The sequence below is a fragment of the Nipponia nippon genome, unplaced genomic scaffold (assembly GCF_047370975.1).
Source record: "Nipponia nippon isolate SJK-2023a ecotype South Korea unplaced genomic scaffold, ASM4737097v1 scaffold_30, whole genome shotgun sequence".
Classification (NCBI taxonomy): Eukaryota; Metazoa; Chordata; class Aves; order Pelecaniformes; family Threskiornithidae; genus Nipponia; species Nipponia nippon.
The window spans coordinates 2,406,443-2,431,540 of record NW_028262348.1 but is presented as its reverse complement, the minus strand read 5'-3'; the positions used below and the strand labels follow the sequence as shown (position 1 = coordinate 2,431,540).

General features: G+C 38.9%; 1 protein-coding gene across 1 annotated transcript in view; it reads left to right on the top strand.

Moving 5' to 3' along the window:
* CCDC60 (coiled-coil domain containing 60) overlaps positions 1 to 25,098 on the top strand; it is a 62,587-nt gene that overhangs the window by 2,016 nt on the left and 35,473 nt on the right. The window contains exon 2 of the mRNA XM_087768590.1: positions 23,147 to 23,230. Coding sequence (XP_087624716.1) covers positions 23,147 to 23,230 — 84 coding nt within the window. The remainder of the gene's footprint in view (positions 1 to 23,146; positions 23,231 to 25,098) is intronic.

Sequence of the window (25,098 nt, the reverse complement as noted above, 5' to 3'; positions counted from 1 at the left end):
TTTTTTTTTTCAACTGCAGATATACTCTTTAAAATTCTAATAATCTTGCAAATGTTGGTTAATTCGTGGTGATGGTTGTTGTTGTTTTGGTATTGAAAAATGATGTCAGGATTTGATCCTTAAGGGTGCTCTGAAACCCAGTTGGAACTTGGTTACTTAACCAAATTGAAAGTATACAATTCATACAGAAAATAAACTATATATAGGTCACTAAATGTGTGGTTGTGGCTTATGCTTTAGATTCATGAAGCTATCAGAGGGGAGGTAGTCACACCTGCTGTTCCTTTTTGTGGAGAGCATGGCTAAAAGCACTACATAGTCTCGAAAATCTCAGACTAACTTTTTTTTTTCCTTTTCCTAAGAGGTAATGGTTACTAAGTTAAAAAACTAATAAATAAATACATAAAAATAAATAAAAAAATTCCTGGCAATGAATCTGACCTGTCCTCTGCTTCCCTCCATCCCCACAAATGGGGGAAGGCCCAGGGATTTCATTTCATTTTAAGCTGCCAGCGTGCTCTGCAGAAATCTATTTATGCGTTTTTTCAGAGATACTAGAACAGAAATGTATTACTATCGCTTAATTTTAAAAATACTTTCTATTACTTGTATTTTTGCTTTATATGAGTTATTCTCCCACTCACATATAGCAGTCCCCGTAATATTTTGAATAACTGAGAAGTCTGAAGATAGTGGATATGTCTAATTGTAGGTGTCTGAGAGCATAACATTCCTGGTAGTAAAAATCGTGATCTCTGATTAATGCATTTGCACTCATCTCTACCTTCTGAGTTAGCGTTTTCTTCAGCTGCAAGTACAGCTGATGACTTGCAATGATGAATGACAGTAAAATTTGTAAACAACAACAAGGTGATAAAAGCCCTGTGAATTCAACAGGACTTGAGTATGCTAATATCTTCTGGCAAATGCTACTTTCTAAACTGATATTATTTTAAAATAGATTTTAAGAGCTAAAAACATTTGAGTAAGTGTGCTGGGATAGTTATACAAAATGATATGGGCGTAGGATATTATATGTAATAATTGCACATTTAGGATGCTTTTTTTTATATACTTGATGGCCACAAACGTGTTCAGAAAAGCTCTGTGTTCATGGATGCTTTTTGTATCTTTATTAAGTAAATTTGGTATCTGAAAACGTAGAGCAGATATTTGACCATTCTAACTGTTGCACTGGGAACTCTGCTGTTCTGTAGTCACAGAGAGAATGTGATATCCGTCTTACAGTGCAAACACTAAGTAAAGCTGGCTCAATGCAGTGGCAGAATTGCATTTCACTGCAACCCACTGGACCAAAATAAACCTCTTCCAAACTACTAGCAATACTGCCGAGGGATGGGGGAAGCTCAGGAAGTGTAGTGTTTGTGTTTAAAACAACCAAACAACAACAAAACAGACAACCAAAGCCCACAGAAAAACCCCCAAAACCAACAACCAGGAGGCTGCTTTTACCCATCCTGTACAGTATTATCCAAGTGTAATTGAGTGGCCAGCTTTCAGAGTGATGTGGATTTTGTGACCCTTATGGCTTTAGGATGCCAGTTATCCCAACTCTTATCCCCAGCAGCGTCTCGGTGTTTTCAGATGTGCTTTATATGTGGTGGCTTTCTACACGTGCTATCTGCTCCCTGCCTCTGTCTTTACTAGAAGAATCCTGAGAAGTTGAACAGGCCATGTGTTTTAACCAGAGCAGCTACACCAAGCGTCTTCCCAATGGATTTCGTTCTTGCCTTTTCAAAACTTGCTGCGGGGGCAGGGTAGGGGAAGAGAATCCCTGTGGGGCTGCCTGGTTCTGTATTGTGTTAATGTCAGTCCATACCCACACTGCGAGACAGAGCCCTTCCAGCTTCCATTACAAATAATTGGAAGTTACTTAGTTCGGTTTGAGGTTTTTTCCCCTCTCTCTCAAACATCGGGTGTGCGTTGCAGACAGCACTGATTCATTGAAAGTCAAAGACTGTAGCTATCCAGACAGTATTTTTGATTTCCTAAGCGTTCAGAGCAATGTGTCTCTTTCTTATTCCTTAATGTAGCGGTGCATGGTGATGTTAGTCACCTTTTATCATGTTTATATAGCTTCTTTCCCTTAATTGCTATGACAAATTCATTTGCAAAACCTCTGAGGTGGCTTGTCGACTTTAACATGAAAGAAAGGTGGCCTTTCTGACCAAGCCCTAAAAACAATCCAAGTCCACAAAATCTTGAGTATTATTAGTGTCAAAGCCTGCTCTGTACTTGTCATAAAATTCTGTTCTGTAATTCTGTGCTTTGGGTAAACAGGTCACTACATAAGATTGACAACAGCATCAGCAATGAAAGGTTTTAAGCTGGAAACTGGAGAAGAAAACGGAGCAATTTCTTTCAAGAGAAATTACACTGATGTTATTTGTTATTGCTGCAGTTAAAGATCTGTCAGAGTTTCCAATTTAAAACCTTGCTTTCCAGAAGACTAAAACCAGGTATTTCAAGGCAGAACTTAAAATGCAAAGAACCTTTTTCCTGCCTGCTCTCTGATGCGAAGGTCAGTTCCTTATCGCTCTGGGAAGAGCAGGAAAACATTAGTGGTGGGTTATCTTCCCAGTATCTCCAAAATGGAGAAACTGGTCAGGCCAGACTACACTGGTGTGGTGACGTTCCTCATGCTTTCTGACTTGAGTAACCAATACGTGGTCATTGATCAACCCCAGTCTCACACCTGCATCTAAGTAGTGCTATGCCTGAGTCATTTTAAAAAAAAAAAAAAAAAAAAAAAAAAAAACCAAACAACTTTATTCTAGATTTAGAAGCTTCAGAAATACCTTGAAACTTCCTATTTGAAGAATGTGAAATTTCAACAAAATGCTAGTGAGAAATAGGATAGCACAATATTTCTTTCTGTTAACTACTCAGTTGGCTTTGAAAATGAAAAGTTACAAAATACTAATACTTTCTAGACTATTAGTAGAATATAAGGGTGAGTTATCACTGGGATGGCTGCTACTCAGAAGTGCCAAAGCATTGATAGAGATGTTCGGATTCAAATGTCTCTTGGGGTATTTTGGTAGATTGTTGGCTGGTGAAATTGGACCCTTCCACATCTTTTTGCTGCTTGCTAAAGGTGGTCTCAAAGTCTTCTGAGAGCCCACCACGCAGTGGGTATGCAGGTATGCCTGGCTCAGGTTTCCATGGCAATTTATTGTGCCTAATTGACACAGGTGGATTTTGCAGATAGTTTTTCTTTGGCTGATCTTCTCTAGTTTCCTTTTCTCATTTTTAATTGGTAAAAGGGTGTTGTGGGGGTTTTGGCTTTTTTTTTTTTTTTTTCTTTGGTGTTAACCAGATACAAGTTGTGAGGTGGTTGGTTTTTTCTTCTTTCTGGAGTTACCATACAGGGAAGTAGCTGTGCTGCTCTGTGTGCGTGGAACTAACTGTGGGTGTTACACCCATGACTTCCTACAAGCTCCATAACCTCTGCTGATAACTTATGTGTGCAAGCTCTCAGCATGGTAATCATCAGGCAGAACAGAATTCATGCACATTATCCATCTGAGGTGATGTCTTTGCTTCGCTTCTCATGATGAAAACTGATGTACGCTTCCAGCTTTCACCAGGGTCACTGCTAGCAACAAGCAAGTGAAACTCTGGTTGTACACGTTTTATGGGTAATGCTGATTTCCAGTAAATAGAATGAATTGTTTGAGTATTTTTTTTAACTGTCTTCTGTAGGCTTTAACTATGTTGGCAAGCATAATACTACACTACTCTTCCTTTTTAAAAATAGTAAGAGATGCATTTCTTGTTGCAAAAGACAAATTCAGAGGATATTTGGAAATGAACAGCCTAATGGCATCTCTCTCTTGCTCTCACATATGACTTTCTTCTCACCCATCCAAGGAGGCATTGACCCACCAGACACTTGCAATGTACTGATAATGTACCATTATATTGCTGCTTTTATGTACACGTTATTAAATGTTAGTAAGCCTGAATGCGTAAGGTTTGAGGGTGTATTAGAAAGTGATAAATAAGCAGACTGTGGATAATTTGGCTATGGAATAACAGAAAAGGGTATAGCTTTAGGTGACTCAACTAGTGATGCAGAGCAGTTTGTTTATGTGAGAGTGGTACTAAAAGGAGGAGTAGAATGAAAGATAAACAGAAGCTGTGAAGTGAGGTGATAGATAATGGTGGCATCATAGACAGAACCAGAACAGAGCAAATGATATAAGAAGGAAAGTTCAATTTTAGACATATTTTATCAAATTTGGACATACGCTTAAATTGCAATAGCAGATCGTCTTCTGCCTCCTTCAACAAATGTTACATCAGATTAGGCTGTTAGACTGTACACTGGCTACTGTTGGTTTTATTAATTAAGCTCATTCCCCTTTGTTAGCCTGAACCATAAATGCATTTCTTTTAGCTTGGGTTTAATTTTCAAGAGCCATTATTAAAAAGTTGAAAAAATGTCAGTCACACTGTTTCTTAGGAACTAAAATTCTTATTTGTACATGTCCATGGACAAAACGGGGAAATATTAGATCATATTGCAGCGATTCTAACAAGAGGATAACAACATAGCCAACCAAGTATTTGAGATTATTTAGCAGGCATAGTGAAGCTGTTGTTGATGCAGAATTTCTGAATTTCATTTTTTATTCTTATCCGTGACTGCCTCTGTAGTCGTGTGTCTGTTAGAAATTCCTGTCTATTTCAGAGCAGCAGCAGTCCTTCAGTGCTGAAGTAGTTGGTTTTGTTACTGTTAACCATAACATTTAAGTACTTGTGTGCTGAGAGTTTTGTTGAAATGTTTTTCCTCGTGGCCTTGTGAGACTGACAATCGTTACCTTTCTTGTACCTTTGGAGAAAGTGACTTAGAAAAGTGAATTAACTTGGCTAATTGCGTATGGAAAATATAAACCTGGTATTATAGTGAAGAACCTTCTGTTCCTGAGCTCTTGGTTTTTGCTGCAGGTTTTCTTGTTTTGTCTTTTAGAGTGTGAAACAAAACTGGTGATATAAATGAGACTAGAGATAGGACATATGCTTACAGAACTGTATTTTTAAGATAGTTTTTTTTTTTATTTGGTTAAGAGTGATAGTTTTACTTTCCAACGTGAACAGTAAATGTTAGGTGCTAATCCTGACCTGAGCCTAACTACGTGAAAATGTTATGTTCTATAAAAGTAAAGGTTTTATGATCACTAAATTAGTTTGACATATCTCTGGAACAGCAGCTAACTGGTAAGGTCCACACAATCTCCATGCTATTAAGTTCAAAACAGTCTAATCAATTTCAAAAGTTCAATTTCTGTTCCTAAAGGCTGCTTCCATAATGAATTAAGGGAAGCATATCAAATGTAATAATGCATTGTTATTAAGGTTTTAGTAAACTTGCCAAATGTCAGGCTGCTGGTGCAGTCATGGTGCATTACACTTCTGTGATTACAGCTTGAGTTGTCATTATAGCGAATTGCATTGCTCACCTAGGTTTGGGAATTGATCTGCAATATCATGCCTGGGGCAGGAGAGAAGTGCATTACAAAGGTTACGCTTCACAGTGAATATTCAAAACATTAGATTTTTATCAGGTTTAATATCTGCTTCTCTTAAATAGTGCATGCAAACACTCTGTAGGTTACCTAATGAAAGAAATAGACTATTCCTTGTATTTGAAGAACCTGGTGCTCCCCTGGCTGCAGTGTGGCAGTTAAAAATGACTTTTGCTAACTGGTAACACTTTGTCAAATGGTTACTTTTGGGAGGGAATGGGGAAAAACGTTTTGAGATTTGACTGGAAGTGCTGTGTATGAAATAAACGTTTGTTACTGTTATGGGTACGATCGGTTTAGGACTGGCACTGGACAGCAAGGCTAGCACTCTTTGTAATTCACGGATGAGTTTCTGGTTCCTGTTCCTTTGTGTCACTCTGACAGCACAAAGGAACGTTAATGCTGATCTTACCAGACACCGGAGGATTTCTCTAATGTAATGTTCAGTGGAGTTATGTCAGGAATGAGTATATGTGTACCAGAAATGTAAGAAAATCTTCCAGGTGGGAAAGCTGAGCTCTTTTGCATACATGAAACTTAGGAACCTCTCTGTGTATGTGATCACTAGTAGGAAGTGGTAGGTATTTAATTAACGGCAGGGGAGCATGAACAATGTGGAGATTTTTATATTCACACGAGGAAAAAAAAACCACAACTGATGTAGAGATGCAGGACTAGATTTGTAGATAGGTTGGGTTGTGCTGATTTCGAGGAAGGATAATATATTTATAGATCAGGTTTACCCCAAATGATGCCAAAAGCACTTTGCAGGCTGAATGTAGAGGTCCTCTCAGCCATCCCTGGTTAACTGTGGTCAACAGAGCAGAGCAATACTGCCTGAGAGTTCAGGACAGAAAGTGATGAAGAATAATGTATCCAGCTGAAAAAGGAGAGGTAAACTTCAGTGAGCAGTCAGCAGTTTAAGCAAGGTGAAGTTTAGCCAGGACACCTTGCTAATTCCCCCCAAACGTTGCATGGCAGTGGAGGAATCATCCTTCTCATACAGAAAATAACAGTTTTGGGGTAAGTTGATCTGAATGCAAGAACTTTGAAACCTGTTCTTAAACTGGAGTATTTCCCTGTGCAGGCAAAGTGAACGAAGGCATTCAGCTGGGGGTGGGGGGGAAGGGTAATAATTAAAGCTTGAGTTTGTCTTCCAGAGGAAAAACCATTTGTGTGGTGTTTCACTTTCCTTGAGACTGTAGAATGATGTGCCTTAAATCGCAAGCACGGAAGGCAGCGCTTTCCATGGCTAGAGTATCTTCTCATTATTCATGAAATGCCTATAGAAAAAGTCTTGAATGCACAACAGCAATGGGGGGAGGCCTGTAAGCAGGGAGAGGACATAATGGAATGTCACTACATTCCTTGTAGTATAATGTGACCTTTCCATTAAATTAATGTTATGCTATTTGCACAGAAGGAGAGCTAAGATAGAGAGTATTTTTAGGGGACAATAGTCAAGTTAATTAGGCAGCTATATAACTGTCACTCTTTACATTAAGAGCTCAACAGCGGGGTATGGGGAAGGAGGTAGTAGCTATAATGTTACTTTGGATTCTGTTCATTTTGAAAAAGGAATTACTTTGTGTCATTTGTGAAAACTAGGCTGTGGCATTGTTTGGGGTATTGTAGCCTGGAACCTGTTGTTCTGGTGTATTAAGATGGAGGTTTTAACTTAATTCCTCGATGACTTGCTCATAAAAGGTTTATGCATCCTCTCTGCTAATGCAGCGGGTACAAAAGACAGATTCCACAGTCCTTATTGGTGTGGAACACTCAGATATTTCGTATGCCTGTCTGTCAACCTCGGTGGAGTAATTGTGGAGTAAGGCACAGTTCTTCAAGTGAAACCCTGCTAGATTTTGGTCTGCGAGCATTTAACTTCATATATACCCAAACAATTTCATTTGAGGGTCAAAATATGCTTCATAAAGCTGTTGTGACGTATTTGAATTTGTAACTGCTCATTCATACACTGCATCCATTACAGATTTTCCCTTTTTAAGAATGACTTTGACTTTTTAGTAAGTTTCCTTACTCATAAAAGGCAAAATCTAGCTGTATGACATCGGGCTCCAGATAACAATCCATATGTTTGAAATGAAGAGACTGCAAAGCTGTTAGGGTTATTTGTAATGTTTTCTCTGCTGCAATTAAAGTTAGGTTGCAGTAAATCACAGAGCCCACTGAAGCCTCTGGCCAGTCCTAGTTGCTGTGAGTGCACTCAGCTGTGTCTTTGGCCTTGAGCTAATGCCTGTGGCGCTACTGGGAGGGTGAAATCATGTCATTCCTCATCTGTTAGAGCAGTCCTTGGATTGCAGTCCTTCAGTCTGAAATGTATTTACTTCAACAGTTTTGGCCTCAGTGCTTCATTTCTCTCCTGCAGGTGCAACCGTTGGTTCCCGGTGATCAGGTAGCCTCATGTGTCTGCCATACTGAGGATCCTGACCTCTCCAGGGTTCCTAGGTGGCATCAGTTGGTCCCACTATGTGCCAACGTTTCCCTCTCAGTGCTTCAGGAACCCTGTGTTATTGAACTCTGCTCTGTCTCGGTTGATTCCTCCCTCTCCCCTCACAGTCATTATTTAACTGCTTGTACCCCTTGAGTCTCTTAGCTCCCAGTTCAGATAGAGGAAGACTTACAGCTTTATTAGATAACAAATGATCCTCATAGCTAATTGTTTGCCCTGCTCTTTGGGGAGCTATTTATTTTAAGAACAAATGAAGTTATCCCATAACTATGGCCTACAAATAAAGGATAAACACTGTCTTTTTTTTTTTTTTTTCACTGGAGAGTTGAAGGCAGAAAGTCAAACTTGTCGTGTCTGACAGAGTAAGACTCACACATATGGTTCATGCCTTGAATTCCCTCGTGACTAGACTGATACCTTGTGTATTTGTGGTACTGTCTGACCCCAGCTGCCAGGTGCTCCTGGTCATCTTGGTCTGTGGTCTGCCAACTGGCTGCGTTGGCTATGTCAGAGAGGCTGTGACACAGTACTGCAGGTAGCAAATATCATCTTGTGGAGCCTACGTGCCAAACGTTCCCCGCAAAAAAAAAAAAAATCAAACAAAAAAACCCAAACAAAATACCACACACGAGAGCCCAGCAGCCGTGTTCCCCTCCTGTCACATAACCTACTGCCAGACACATGCCTGAATACAGGGGCATAAGAAATAGTAAAGGTCTGCAATTCTGGTCTTTGGTAACTCTTAGGACTAGTACTTTCTTGCAGGTGTAATGATATTGGCAGGTTTGTTGGCTGGCTGGTGAAGAATGATGTGACTGCCATCACTTCCCGACGGTCAAGTGTGACAACCTTAAGCCACAACATAGTGAAGTTTGCTACTGACAAAGACTTTTGCCCAGAACAGACTGAAATAGCTGGATTATGATGTCATTGCACTGCGGATGGATCACAACAGTAGGACTGAATTTAAAGAGAGTTTATATTCCCTTCCTAAATATGTTCTAAAGCTGGTATTTACTGCTCTATTTAGTGTTGATCAGTTATGCCAGAGCTAGAAGTATTTATGACTTTTATATGTTGCATTTATTATGTTGACAGGATAATTGAAAATCTATAACAATTGTCTTGGACTAGAATACGTTTGATTTTTAATTACAATTCCATTGTGATGGTTTTAAAAACTTGGAAACTGATTTCCCTCTAGTTATGAACCCGTTTTCCAAAGTGAGCAGATTGTTCAAATAAAGGATGTGTTCAGTAATACAAAGGAAGCCTTTTCTCTAAGGAAGCTTCTCAAATACATAAGACCAACACAGTATTAGCTTAGAGCATATGGTTAAAATATTCTGTCCGTTATGCTGCTGTACCTTGTTGATACTTTGTCTTAGGGTTATGCATTTACGCATGCAAGAAACTAAGAGCCTTTGTGCTGTAACAGAAATGCATTTAACTTCTCTGTTAACACCTGCAGCAGGTGATAGGTTATCTACAGGTATCTACCACACACTGCTTCATTTTTTTTTATTAGGTTACCCTGAAATGTTAGAAATTAATTCCTGGAGTCAGTGTCAGCTAAACTGACAGCGGATCAAAGCTGTGAGACAAATTGCTCATTACAGTTCAGGGAGCTGAATCCTCTGTGCAGACAGCTGTACTGTCGCTGGAGGGTTCTCGGGCACTTCACCCGCAAGCTCTGCCTCGACAAATGCTGCCATTGTTGGTGAAGCTCATAGGTGCATTTCTGTAAAATAAGCTCATCTTAAACTCCCATCAGAGGCATTGCTATGTCTTGGAATTGTTATTTGTTTGGTTGGGTTTGTTCCTTGTCACCCTGTTTAGAGCTTGTGTCACTATGCAACAGCCTGAACTATAAACAATGATGTTAATCCATGAAAAATGAGAAATTAAACCTTGGCAGGATCCTAGTGATCCCTATCTAGGTTCATCAGATGAAAGCTTTTTTTTTTTTTTTTTTTTCCCCTGGCTTTTTCTGAAGGTTTAGCAGCACAGAATCCACTCAACTTTGCCGTCTGACAGTCAGAAATCATTCTTGCTGACAGTGAGCACACTTCATCTTTTACTGAAAGCAGATAAAAACAGACTAAAAAAAAGACAACAAACCTTTTCCAAATAGTCACTTTGCCGTTTCCATTAGCTCATCAGAAATGTTTGACTCTTTCCCTTTTAAGAAAGCTACTTTCAGTAAAATATTGTGTGTGTAATTTTTTTCCCTTCGGGTGTTTCGGTTGTTTTCCTAAATTACTGTTAGCTTATATTATCTATGTGAGATCTGAATTGGTGCGTGTCAATAATTGCTAGGTCAGAGCAAGTTAGCTATGTGAGAGAGAGGCGCTGGAGTAAGGCTTTCCAACACCTATTGGTTGTAACAGCAAATTGTGTGAATGTAAGTCTTTGTGCTGCTTTGCTCTGAGGTCAGCTGGAAGACACTGTTGCTTGAAAACAGTGATTTAATGGCAGTATGACACACAGCCTTAAAACTAATGGAATACAAAATAGGAAATCAAAACAAAGACAATGCTTAAGGAGAATGGGCCACAGATGTAATGCAGTCTGTGTGTGCAGCTGGCACAGCTATCACAAAACGCTTCTGAAAATAGCTGTCCTCTGGCAAGTCAAGTTTTGATGGTTTAGCTGTGGCTTGTTCCCTTGTTTATGTGTCAGATGTTAGCAGTTTGGACTGAACTTCTTGTACAAGAAGCGTAGAGTAGTTCCTAAATATTAATACTTTCTTTTTTAGGTCACAGATAAAATGGTGCAGGGCTTTATTTGCAGATAATGTAGTCAAATCTATGCCAGAATGCTAGCTAACTTAATCTGATGATCCAGCCTACGCTAGGTACAAAGGAGGGGGATGTGTGCATGCATGCTTAATTTTTAGTGTGAATTACAAATAGCCAATAAAAAAAAAGGGGCATTTTAAGTTCAGTACATTATATCTAAAACCCATGCAGAGCTGTTCGCTAGGACCTTGGTATAGATGTAAAGGGTGTGTTGGACTTTGTATCAGAATTAAAGGATACTCTGTAGTCTTGCATAAAACACAGCCATTAAGATCCTTTTCTTGACGTGTTCATCTGTCTCATGTTTATCATGGGTGAAGCTGGTGCCAGCCAGTCTGTGGATGCACATTGCAGTATGGACCATATTCATCCCTGTCAAAATATGGATTCAGTTAGAAGCTTTATTCCAGCAGAGAATTTGACCCTTTAACAAAAATATGCTTGAGTGAAATTCAATGCTGGTTCAGAATTTGGTTATTTTTTTGTTTGTGAACTTTGTATTTTCAGTTTACCTGGGGAGAATGTGCATTTATATAGCCACCATTGTATACTCTTTGTTTATTCTATTTGAAGTGTTCTTGGCAAAATATTTTAAGAAATATTTAAGTGTTTTAATAATTTTAGTCTTTAACTTGCATCCAAGAATGCCTGTTTGTTTTAGGGAAGCAACAGGAGTGACTGCCTGGAAAACTAACAATGGAACTGTCAGTCCCACATTGTGACGTGCATGTGGTGAAAAGATGACTTTTTTAGGGCTGGCAGATGCACTCTGTTCATTTTACAGGTCATTAAATTTCTCATTATACAAACTCAATCATCTGAGTTTTTAAAATATGATTTAGACTATCCAAAAGATTAGGCAGTGTGCAAGATAAATGTAGAAGTTTAACTTTTGAAAGACAAAACATAATTTGAGAAAATGATAGATAAATTCTGTAATGATGCTACTATATTATTCTCATTGTCTAGCTACTCCATATGGAAGGTTATAGTCTCACCTTAGGTATGTCACTGCACGCAGAGTAACACCAAACAAAAAAATTTTACTTTGCCAATCTGCTTAGAGAGTCTGATTAATCTGTCTGCATTCTAGAGGAGAGAATCTGTAGTAGTAATTTGTGCATTAGGATATTATCTTTCTTGTTGTGGCTAGAAAGCTGCATCCCTTTAAAAATGCTTTAAAATGCTGCAATGATGGAAGAGAATTATGGTTACATTTCTTTGCAGGATTTTGTTTTTCCTAGTTGCTGAGTCTTAGCTGTCTTTGGGGGAAAAAAACCTTCCCCCCCCCCCCCCCCGAATGTAATGTTTGTTTGCCAAAAGCTCAAGATCTACAGATATCAGCTACCACTGTGGGGAAAAAAAAAAAAAGTGATTACTTTTGATAACTATTTGGCCCGAGTAATAACTCACTCAGATTTTACTTGGAAAGCAATCTGTTAGCACAGCTCTCCTCCACACAGTTTTTCTTAGGAAAGCCGTAGATGGGAGGAGGTGATGTTTAATCAGTTGAGCTTTCTGTTAATGTTGGCTTTCCATTATTTTCTTCTACAGAAATATGAGTCGCTGTGATCCCAGAATAACAACATTTAGAGTGCCACTAGTGAGCTGGGAAGATACAAATGAAACAATTACTCTAACAAGCTCAGGCTTAATCTTTCCCTACACATTTGACACTTTCTTCTCCAACCACAGTATTGCTGTCCAGCCTTTCCAACACCTTCAGGCTGCTGTTACATGAGGTTTAGATATTACTCGGCAAAAAACAGAGCTGGGAAGCACAGCACGTTAGCTTAAGCATTTATCTTAAGACTAAGACACTGCTATTTCACTAGAATGTGTCATGTCCCACAGCTAATTCTAGACTATCCATATGGATTGTCCAGAAATTAGATTCTTGACATATCCCTGACTTCTCAGACCTTTAAATAAAGTACAGTCTTTCACACTAAGACTATGCTAGACTTTATAGCTTCTTACCAAACTAGGTACGTGGACCAAATAAATTGTCTACTGCCACAGGGCTTTGGTAAATATGTGTGTTCATGTGACTGAGAGCTTCTTAGCTTAGTTCTGAGGAAATCAAATGATCCATAATTGGAGAAATTCAAGATGGATCTCTTCTGCACAATCCTGAATAGGACACCCTCTGTCTTCAGGATAGGAAGAACGTTCATTACTAAGAGACCTTTTGAAGTTTTACTGTGAAAGTGGTTCAGTAATGTCCTTTCTTTTTACTATGCCAAAGCAAAGCCTAGGACAGAGATGAAGATTATTGGCTTGTTTTTGTGTCCTGTAAGTATAAAAACACAAGCAAGAATCACCATGGTTATTCCAGTTATTCACAGCTTTTCTCTAGAGAAGAATCATGGTAAAACACATTATAGCATACTCCTTGCAAGCAAGCAGGGTCATGCAATCTGAAGTGACAGTATAGGGTGTTAGACCTCTGGTTATCGCAGTTCTAGCTCTTCAGTTGCCCACGCACAAGCACCTAAACTTATTCTACTGTCATCTGAGAGTAACCAATTTTAATCATGGAAATGATGACTATGTTTTGTGCCACTCTTACTTTAGTACTTTATATCAAAATAAAAGTTTGTTTTCAACCAGCCTGCAGTGGTCCTGCCCATCCTTTTTAAGAACTATTTCTGAAAATCACTTTGTCCTCATATGCAGGGCATGAACTTCTGGGTCTGGCTGCCCAGGGATTGGAGCTTAGTCCATTATGAGGCTTCTAAGAAATCATTGTTCGCATCAGAAGGCTTTCAGACTTTGGCTTTGTCTGTGTGGGGAAAAAATAAGTATACCTCATCAGGTTGAGACATTCTCAAAAAAAGTGCTGGGTAGACACAAAGCTGGCTCACACAGGAACTTAACATCCAGTAATTGGACGCTAAGTACCAGGAAGTTGTCTAAGCCCTTTTTTAAAAAAAAAAACCTCAAATACAGGTGGATGCAATGAATTCTGATAAACCTTACTAACATAAGCTATCAAGTGTTCTGAGTCATCAGTAAAGCAAAATCACCCACATAAAGCTGATACTTTTGAACTCAACTTTCTTGCATGAAAAAGGTTTTCTAAAAAGTTATGAAAGTAACTGTCTCAGAGCTTGAGATAGAAGTTCTTGGGACTGATCCACTGGGCGTTCTGTTTGCAAGGTAAAGCTGGACTTGCTTATGCATCCCCAATTCCTTCCAGAGGTGAATTTAACTGTAATTAGTTGTTCCTTCTACCAATAGTTTTCCTGTCGCTATGCCAACTAAAAAGACTTTTCTGAGTTCTGAGATCTAGTTTGTTTGAAATAATGTTCTTTAGAAAGCATAGCCAGCTCTTTCTTTCTTGTGAGTCTGGCATACTTGGCCAGCTGTTTGAGAAAATTGTGCCAGGAAGCCTGTCACATTGTATTTTTTAATGTGGTTTTCTTTGTTGTTGGGGTTTAAAATGAATTTAGATCTTATGGAAAATGCTCGCTTAACAGTCTTCGCAGAATAAGATTTTCTATTTATCAACAAAACCAGTAGGAGTGGTGTGTGTTTGCTCCCAGGACCTCTCAGAATGCATTTTGGTGGGAATGGATGCAGTGATGATAATGGTTTTGGTCTCAAATCCATTTATTCGCTAAGTGGGCTACAGCAACTTACAAGAAAAAAAGACTCCAAAGCCAGTTTTTTACCTCGGGCTACACAGCATATCTCACTGCATTGTCTGCATTATGTTGTCACTTGAATTTTTTTTCCGTTGCAGGTCTGACAGTGAAATAGGAAGTAGCTCATCTTTCTGAGATTTTTTTTTTCTTTTTTTTCTGGGCCAATGGTACTTCTAGTAGAAGTCAGATCTCTTCCACTGAAAAAGTAAATACCTTTTTAGGCATGTCTGCACTTTAATTAGACCTATCCAAAAACTGTGACATATATTTCTGGGGGAAAAAATTGTGTTGTAATATTGAATTTTTAATAATTCTGAAATTCTAGCTAACGTGACTGTGGTTTTAGAGAACAAAGGCACTTCATTTGCTGGATTGATCCTTCATCGCCATCCTGTCTTTTCTGTCTGCTGCGTAGAGGTTACCCACAGTCGCTGTTGGTGGGTTGAAGCACTGCCCCTGTGCGAAGAACTTGGTCTATCCATGAGTTTAAGGTACAAGCTGGGCAGAGGAAGAAGAAGGAATTAGTTACTGCCAGGGAAAGAGTGTATCTCAAAGACGGTTTACTATTTAAAAATCAGTGAGATATCGCCATCTTCCTAAGCAGCCTAATTTCTTTACCCTTTTTGACTATTTGTTTTTAAGGCCCCTGTTTCTAATTCTAATTGTACTTTTGTGAGACATTTATTTAAGCTATTCAGACAGCACGGGGTAGTGTGAAGGTTATTACACAGTAGTGTACTTTGTCTCAGGTTCCTGAGCCAGTATAGCATTTTGTAGTCCTTTGCCATTGCTGCCTGAAGTAACTCCTGACTATAAGGACCTGTGAGAAAGACACAGAAGAACGTCCCAGAAAAATTAGTGCTTAGCTACAGGCCACCTTGGTGCTGCTTCCTCGGTGCTGTGAAATTTAGTTTCCAGAAGACAACAGAATTTCATCTCATGCTAAGCTAAACTTGGCTCTGCTGTGGAGCAGGATAAAGCAGATGATCACTGTCGGGCACTGTGTGAAGAGCTTGCTTACTGGTCAATTGAGCCAGTCATCTCGGCGTATTTGCTATGAATCTAAATGCAGAATTCTGGAGGTGGAAAATGGCCACTCTGCTTCCCTCCAGGAACAAATCCAAGCAAAGGTCACATCAGAGTGAAATTTCTTTTACTCAGCCCATAAAATAAACAGATTGCCCTGCTCACATATAAATGCCAAGGCTTTTAAAGGAACTATTTGAAACTCTGCAGATCTTAAGGTCTGTGAGGAGTTGCGATAAGACAGAAAGAGGTAGAGGGCAAGGTGTCAACAGCACATCTGAAATCCCCTTTAACTTCTGTTCTTCATGTGGACGCTGAGCACTGTTGAGGAATGTTAAACTAAAACATGGTTGAGGAGAAAGGAGGAGGTTCAGAAATTTGCCTCCTTTAATGTTCTTCACTGACAGTGACAAATGCTATAAGATTCAGTCAGACTGTGGGAGGGGATCTGGGACTTCCAGACTAAGATGCAAGCTTCTGGCTTCACAGACCTGCTTTCAATACCCCCCTCTTCCTATATGCGGTGTACGTGATCAGGGACAAGTCACGTCTCTTGTTCTGCCTCCATTCTTCATATACACAAAGAGGATAATACCACACTCCTCCTTGACAAGAATGTTGTGAGGATTAATGTCTTAAAGGTTGTAAATGGCTCAACTATTATAGCAATGGGTGGGGACCATGTAAGTAGTATAGATAGATAGGCTTTGGAGTTTTCACTGCTACTGGATGCCATTGTAGCCCCTGTAGTCCCTCCATCTCTGCCTAGCCAGGAGACTGTCCCATCCATCACGCTCAGAGCCAGCCGTGCTTAGCTGCACGTTTGTGACCTCCAGGTGTGAGTATTACTACTCCTATCTGGGAATGAAGCCAAAGGAGAGGTAACTTCTTGCTCTGTTTTATTAACACACTGACAAGAATAAGTGCTGTGCCTTAACAAACTTAAATAGTAAATAGTTCCTACACTGATGTTTAGTAAATAAAAGCCAGCATGGGGGAAACCATGGAAGTTCAGAAGGAAACAGGTGGTCTTGGGTTTTTTGTTTGTTTGTTGCTTTCTGATCCCTGAGTAATGAGGGGACAATTTGAAATTCAAACAACATAGTAAAGAGTTAAGTCTTCACAGCTGAGAACAGTGAGCAGTGGCCAAAAACAACCATTAACTTCTGCATGCACTGCTTGTTTATTGAACTAATATTGCTCACCCGCTTCCCCCCCCCCCTTCTGTAAGAGAGAAGTGCTTTGATTGTTCTTAGCATGGCTGTGTGTTAGTTTTGTGGTCATTTTCAACTTTGCTGTTCTTTGTCCTCTACCAGGTGGCAGTGGTCATGCTTTTTATTCCATGGTGTTTATTGATTTGGTCAAAAGTAATTAAAGAGATAATTTGTTCTCAATTACATTTCCTTGAATTTCCTGAGGCTGGTAACTCTGCTCTCCAGCTGTGTCTTCCCCCAACTCCTTCTCAAATTAACTTTGTTCTCACTATGAAATAAAACAGAATAGCATGTTCTTTTTTTGTTTGTTGCTTTTGGATTGAATAGAGACTCTGTGCTGTAGCAGATATCGATCTGATAATTTTATTAGGTACTCCTGCCTTGGTTCATGAACTTTCATGCTTTTAGCATAGCATTCCAATAAGAAATCCTTTGTTAGACTAGCAGAAGTAAGAAACTGATTTTTTAGAGATGTTAGATGTTTCTGCTTTCTGAGTGTCCTTTGTGCCTAAAAGGTTCTCTTTAGCACTTTTGTAATCTTTTTTAAAATCTGCTAAATGCAAAAAGGAAGTGAGCACTATTGTGGTGCAAAAGGGTTTTCTTTCTTTCAGTTTAATACAGATTACATTCATTTCTAGTAGAATGGATTTCTGGCGATCCAAAATGTCTTTGGGACATTTGGTCTTCTGGAAGAAGATCTGGGGACAACGTTTGTAATTCTGACTTCAGTAGGGGAAAATATCTAGAAAATATTAGCAAAAAGGCTTTGGGTACTGCATATACCGAAGTTACTGGCCTGTTGCCCAGAGACCGTGTAAATGACAGAAACAGAAGGCAGAAATATAAGCAGCACAGAGAGAGATGTCATATAGAAGTGATAACTTCTTTTCGCTTGTTTGTTTGCATTGACTTCCAAGGACACATTTCAAAATTTTCAAATCTCGTGTTTTTCAGATGATCTTAATAGAGTTTATGGAGACTATAAAGATGGCAGTTCAAATAAGGCAGTTGCTTAAGGGGTTAAAAGTAACTGTAGGGTAAATGCACTGACAACAATGTTATTACAACCAAGATTAATTTGATCCAGTTATTTTACAGAAGTTACCAAACTTATTAGAATTAGGTAAATATTCTTTGGAGACAAGAAAATAAAAAAAAGGATTTCCCCAGGGAGTATGATAAATGGAGGGAAGTGAGTGGAATAAACAACACCAGGCTATTCGAGCTGGTTTTGTCATGAAAACAACAGTCCTTCTGTACATATGCTTTCCATCACTATAATATCTGAATGCTTCATAAATGTTAATGAAAGAGAAGTGTTGTTTTTCCCATTTCAGACACAGGGAGTAGAGGCACAATGAGCTGTGGAGTTTGTACTAAAATTCATTGCAGTCAAAAAAAAAGAAAAAAAGGCTTCTGCTGGCTGGGATAAGGTGTTAAATGTTTTATTTAGGATGTCAGAGGAAATTTCTGACAGAGGTGCAATTGAATCTACTTATTCCAAATCTCATTCTCATGCGTTCGCTAGCAGACAACCTTTCTCTCACTTTTCAGCTGCCTCTTTCCATTTTCCTGATGTGGCTGTATTGACAGGAATGTGTTCATTGGAGTGCGGAAGGAGACCTAACAGCACTGGAACTCCCTTGCTCGTTAAAACTACCCATGGCAAAACAATGGCGTGAGTGCTCCTTCCTGTCGATATCAGGACCATTTCTGACCAGAGATGGAGGAATGGAAGCTGCTGCGCTAGCCGTTAGCAAGAGCTCCCCTTGGCAACAGAGATTCTCAACTGCAAAGTGCTTTGCATTATTGATACGGTACAGCACAACCTTAACAAATCAGGTGTCTTGTCTTTGATGCAGATATATATTTATATCTGCAGATTTAGTTGTGGCATTTTTTTTTTTAAGGTGAAGCACTGAAATAGCATTATTCTTAAAAGCATCTTAATTTTCTGCAATATATTCTTAGTGAAGTCCTTTGCCTTGGAGTCTCTTGTGTTTAATTGAAAATTCTCTTTTGGTCCCGATGTCTGTTCCGTGTTCCACATTCTAGTGAAAGGGCAGAAAAGGGTCAGTATTGAGCAGCAGCAGTAAAAGACGAAACAGGAAAAAAAAATCCTGAGTACTTGGCTAGAATACTGCCTTTAAAATTCAACATTTACAATCTCACCTGCAGAACAGCAGCAGTCATCTCTATATGTCATGCTTCACAAAAGCTTTCTAAACATTTTTGTAAAATTAAAAAATATATTTCACCAGGTTGATCTTGCATTTGGATGACTAAATGTTGGCTTGTGATGAGCCTGTGCTGATTAATTCTCATAAAAACACATTCACAGTTTGCAAATATAATCATAATGCTCCTATTCAAGTGATACATTAGAAGGAAGAAGAGTGCAATAGGTGTGTCAATCTGCTAGTTTTGACAATAACATATAAACTTAGTGAGTTACCCAGAATGAAAAGAAACTTCAGGAATTGCCAAGGAAATGTGTTCTTTCACCAGCTTAAAGAAAGTTTGAAAATGTGCAACCTAGAAGCATGTTTATTGTACCTCGACTCTCCATCTATAGATGGCATCCACAGCACCAACTCAGGCTATTTCCACAGTAAGATTTGGAGAAGAAAGTTGGAAATTATCAAAACTTACAGAATGATGTCTGCAAAGATGACAGGTGTATGAAATGGAGAGAATGCTTAATGAAAGGAAGGATTTGTCAGAGCTGAACAATTTTTAATCGCTAGAATTATTTAGAAGAGAAAGTGGAAGTATTTGAGAATTGTTAGCATAAAATGTAGAGTGTCTACAGGCAGTTGTTTGTGACTGAAACAAGCTATTCAAAAGAATTTGTTCATCCAAAAACACTTTAAGAGCCTTCAGTTTTCTCTCTAAAGATGAAGAGGCACACAAAGAGCTGCCTAAGTCAGTGAGCAGGAATGCCAGGGCTTCCAGTGTGCCATTGCCACCTGGGGTGGCACTGCAAGGGGGCACCTCCAGGCCCACGGGAGCCCAGCGATAGACAATCAGATGGCATCGGGCTCCACCTGCTGCAGTATTGCTGTAGTTCATTGTACCTGGAGCTGCTGGATGTGATCTCCAGAAAAATTACTGTAAGCATTTTCATGGAAAAATTTTGGGTCATTTCCTCATGTAATCTCACTTTAGGATGATGTTTCATATATTACTTTATGAATTTTTTGTTGTTTTTTTTAAATTATTGTTTCTTACATATGGAGTTGTAAGAGATTTTGTTACTTCACTATAATGAAAGCAGGAAATGATTACTGAAACAGGCCTTTTAATGGCTTAAAAGCAAATTAGATGAACTATGATGAAAGCCTTCATAAGTCGGAAAGACTACAAAAACCCCCAACACCCAAACTCCAAAGATTGTTCAGATTGTCATGATAATATATTATTGAGTTTAACAAATTAGACGTAGCAGTATTGTTTTCTCTCAGTTTTTTTATATCTGCACTGCAAATTAGAAAGATAGAGTTCTACTGTTCTATAATTATGTACTGTTACCATATTAAGCTCAGATTGCACCTTTTCAATATGTGACATTGTAATGAAAGATAATGCTGTAGAAAGGAAGCTATTCCCTTCTGGTTTCTGTGATAAGGCTGACTGAATCACGTTATCAGTGCCTGGGTGGAGGGGGTGGCCTAAGCGATGCCTCCCTCCCTGAGCAATTCTGTAAGGGTTGGGTGGGTTCACAGCTCTTTTTGCTTTCCTCATGAACTGGCAGAGCTGGCTGGCCAGAGGCAGGATACAGGGACACCCTGCACCTGAGAACTTCTCTTCAGTGCTCTGTGGCATTAGACACTTGCAGTGAGTATAGCTAAATGGCTCCAGACCCTATATGAGTGGTCAGTGTACTGGTGCTTTGAAACCATGGAAACCTTAGGGCTATATTTCACTGCTCTTCCTTCCCTTAAGTAGTAAGTTATTCTGAGAGACTCTCAATTGGTTTTAATCACGTCATTCAAGGTATCGCCAGCTGCAAAAGCAATGGTACCTGGCCATCATCAACATTTTGCTGCTTCTGGGAGGAAAAAAAAAAAAATCAGCATCAAGAGCAAAGCAGACTGGAAATTCTGCTGTTCTGCTGAGTGTAAGGTGCTTCTGCTCTAAGTCCAAATCAGATTTCTTCTAGCTTTCTCTTTAAATACAGATAATGTGTGCAATTTAAAAAAAAAAAAAAAAAAAAAAAGCCCCACGAGTATCAGTCTGCTGCACGCTATTCCTGCAGCGGAGAGGATGAGAAAAGTGACACAAGTTTATGGTTTTTGGGTTTGTTGCTTATTGCGCTATGGGGTGATGCTGTGGTGGTCAGCATTACAGATTACAAACAGACATGCAATGCAAAGATAGGCATGTGGAAGTAGTAACAGAAAAGGAGAAAGAAGATTGAAGGATGTCCAAATACTTAGAATTTCTTGGATTTTTCATTGTACTCTCAAAAAAAAATGTGTGCCCTGATACAAGTTAGATATTGCCCCAAACATGAAAACTTTTCCAGTTTTAAAACCAAACTGCTTCTGAACCAGCTTCTCTGAAGGTGTTTCACCTACAAAGTCCTCTGTTCCATCCGTCTGGCACCACTCTGCCTTTAGGAGTACTCTGAAATTTAGAAGGGTAAATCAGAGGAAATAAACACTGCTAAAAGACAAATAATTATGTTCTGGATAGATAATCTGTGTTCATGAATATACAGGAATATAGTTACAAATATGTCAGGCTGCTTATGCTTTTTTTTAAAGGGTTTTGTTTGGCAGCTCCTTTCTAAAACCCAGTCTACTTTTGAAAGCCTGTTTCCACAGTTAAAGACATTTAGTATTCAGAAGCTGATTCTTACTACAAACGGTTAAAATAAATAACTTTGATCTCTGGAAAAAGTATACCAAATATTGATGATTAAATTCATGAAATGACAAATACTTAATTTTTATTTTCCCTAAAGTTCAGTGTAACAGACTCTCCATACTGAAAGCATGCTTATCCCCTGTAATCTCCTCTGATTAGCATTTCATACAGATGAAGTATGGGTGCCCACTCAGGCTGTAAAATGATTCCTCTCTTGCTCAGCACGTGAATGTGGTTTTGTCAGTCACTGAGGCGGGCTCTCGGTACGTTGTAGCCCTCTGTAAGCCTCGTGCTCCTGAGCGGTGTCAGTTTGCCATCTGTCTCTGCTGCTGACCAGTCGTGGTCAGGTGCACCCCAACCGCATGAAATAGTGGAGTCTTCAGACTTCTCTTTGGCATTTCATGAGTTCATCCTTATACTCTGGCTACAGAAAATTCTCTTTTCTTTCCATTCCAACTACTTTGCTCTTAGTACCGTTTCTGGGTTTGGGTTTGCTTCCCCCCTCCCCAGTTTTCTAGTTGTTTTTGGGCTGCCTCAGCCATTATATTAGAACATTGGTGTTTGCAGTTCTCCAGTGAGTGAAGATACTGTTCCTTGCACTTTGAACCTTTGTTCTGCTGAAACGTTCCGTAGGAACGTAAATTTGGAAAGAATTTTGTGCCTTCTCAAGTCAAGATTCCAACAAGCAAAATGCTCTGCTCTTAATTTGTTTTTAAATACTTGAATATTTCCAGGCTTCGCTCTGTTGTGCAAAAGCTATACCGCATAGCAAGTATTTCATCCACAGCTCTGTCTGCTGTGCAGCCGCTTTTGTACATCGGCTCTACCCTGATGATATGGATGTGACTTGCTAGGGCCTCCAGCTTTGCTTTGCTCGGAATCAACAAATGAGCTCTTTGATCTAAAACTAGTGCAGAAAAGAATTACTGTTTTCATATCCTTTTAGCCTGAGCACCATACACTGCTGAGTGATCTAAAGTCTTTTTTTAATCTACCTATACATTTTTTTTTAACAGAGGGGAATATGTCTTCCTTCCACTTGAATAAACTGATGGTAGAAGGAGTTCTAAAAGTGTGCTTGTGTTTGACTTCAGGGCTTTTTATGAGTCTGTGCCTTCCTTGTGGGTGAAAGCACAGACCCAAGAATAGTGGTCTGTCACAGTGTGTATCTTCAGGGAAGAGCAATTACAGGTAAGTAATTTCCTATTCCTGGTTTTGGAAATTGGATTTTCTTTTTGTTAGACACAGTAGTCTATATAACAGTCTTCCAAGAGAAAAGTTATATTTTCTAAGCATTTAAGCATAGTAATTTAGAAAGCATGTATGCATTTTGGACAGTAGCTTGTCAGCAGGTACTTCCTATGAGAACCTGTGCAACGAAGTTACTAAGTAACTTGGTAAAGTTTTTCTACAATAGATTAGCCATTATTTTTGCTTTACTTTGCATCTCTGTAGAAAAAAATATTTGCACCACTTAATTTTGAAAATTATGACCTGCTACAGTACAGGTAATTAGCAGTGTTTCAAATATGGTTACATGGTTTTGTTCATTTTTTAGGAACCAGTGAAAAAAGATGTGCAGGAAAATCCACCCAAAGAAGTGGCTGAGGTTACTACTGACAAGGACTCTTTCAATCCAGAGGTGAGGCTACTGGTGAAGCTCTGATTCAAGATGGAGTTAAAGGTGGCAACAGCCAAACGTAATGTTTTAATTATTCATAGAGATATGTTTGCTGAATTCAAGGTTTAAAGTCTTACTGTACGTAAGGAACCACCCTTTTGCTGACTGAGGAACATTTCCTAGGTTTTATCTGGTAAAACTCCTCCTGAAGGTATCGGAGAAAATTGCTGATGAGCGAGATGTAGGGTTCTATTGTAATTTGGTAAAAATAGTGTTCTGAAAATTCAGTTTAGCTGCGTTAGTTATTCCATGTGTCAATTCTAGAAGACTGACCTTTAAACTATATTGCAGTGTAGTACAGAAATGGCTAATACATTCAAAATGACTTTTTATTTCAAAAATTCATATTTTTATTAAAGTACACGGGTCAATATTGCATATCCTTAGATCTCAAAAACCTGAAGCTGAAAGGGCTGTTCCTTTGGGCGTTAGGTAGAGCTGCACGAATTAACAGCTGTTGAAGATCTAGCCTCGATACCCGTTTTTTCAGCTTTTGCCTGGTGTGACCTTAACCTACAGTTTTAAATATTGAAAGGCCTGGAGACGATTTTATTTAAATGCTACTTTTTGGTCAGCACAGAACAGTTTCTGTGGTGAGTCTGTTCTCATTCATCCAAGCCCACCCAAGCGTATGTTCTGTTTGATGCAGACTTAGGCCCGCCATACAACAGTGCAGAGTCACAGCGTACTCTGTGGCTATCTATCCCAGGCTTTTTAAATAGAAATTAAATGTTGGAATTAAAACACATTTTAATTTCTCTGTATGCATTTAACAATTTGCCTGAATTTTATTTGACAATCCAGCAAAAAGATTTAATTTTTTATCATATGTTGTCTTTGTTAGCTTATTTACAATCTGATCCATCTCCTTTCTCTTTAGAACTAAACTGAATGCCAGGCAGCTGATTTGATCATAAGTTTGTTTGTTTTTTTTTTTTATAAAGAGAGGAATAAAATGTAAACAAAAGAGAAAGGATAATACATTTGCAATTATATGAAAACTGATTTTTTTAAAGTCTTTTTTTTTAATTTTTCTTTAAGAAAGCAAGCACACAAGTGTCAGCTTGACTTCAGCATCCAGCAATATCTTGCCTATCACAATGCAATATTTAATTTCCTTTTTTTCTAGCTCAGATCAGTCAGTGAGGTATTTCAGATTTGTTGGAAGCTAACGAAGTTGTGCTGTGGAAGTCCTGCTGAAAGGTGCAGCTGTGCCAGCTGTTTTACTGGCAGAAGCACTCCGGCTTGAATACCAGAAACATTCCACCAACACATTTATTTATAGTTTTTTCTCTTTTCAGTTCTGGTTTACAATGATGATTTTTATCTAGACATCTCATTAATAAGAAGTCTTTTCTTTTGTTTGCACTTTCCAGAATGTTCTCTTAAAGTTAAAAGCATACTAAGAAAGGGTGAAGTATGCAGCTCAATCATATCATAGAAGCTGTTGTCCATACAGAGCACTAATTGTTTCAGCAATCAAAATGGTATGCTCTGATGTGCATAAAGATTTGAAATAAGAGTTGCAGCCTCTCTTGAGTACGTGAGCATCATCTTTACAGATCCAACCGAGATCCGCAATATCTTATCGCATACATTCCCAGGTGCATAATAAAGGATCATCTTTATTTCCTTTACTGGGAATTTATTTTTCTGGACACCTTAGGACACTTATGAATGCATGGAATTGCCTCAAGGAATACCTTAGGCTGCACCTCGGTCTCTGCACGCCATCACTATGCCTCCCGATGGGTAGCAATCTAGCCATGCATTTTTTGCACACTGAGCGCTGCCTCAGCTGCATATTTTATTACCTAACACATGCAAAA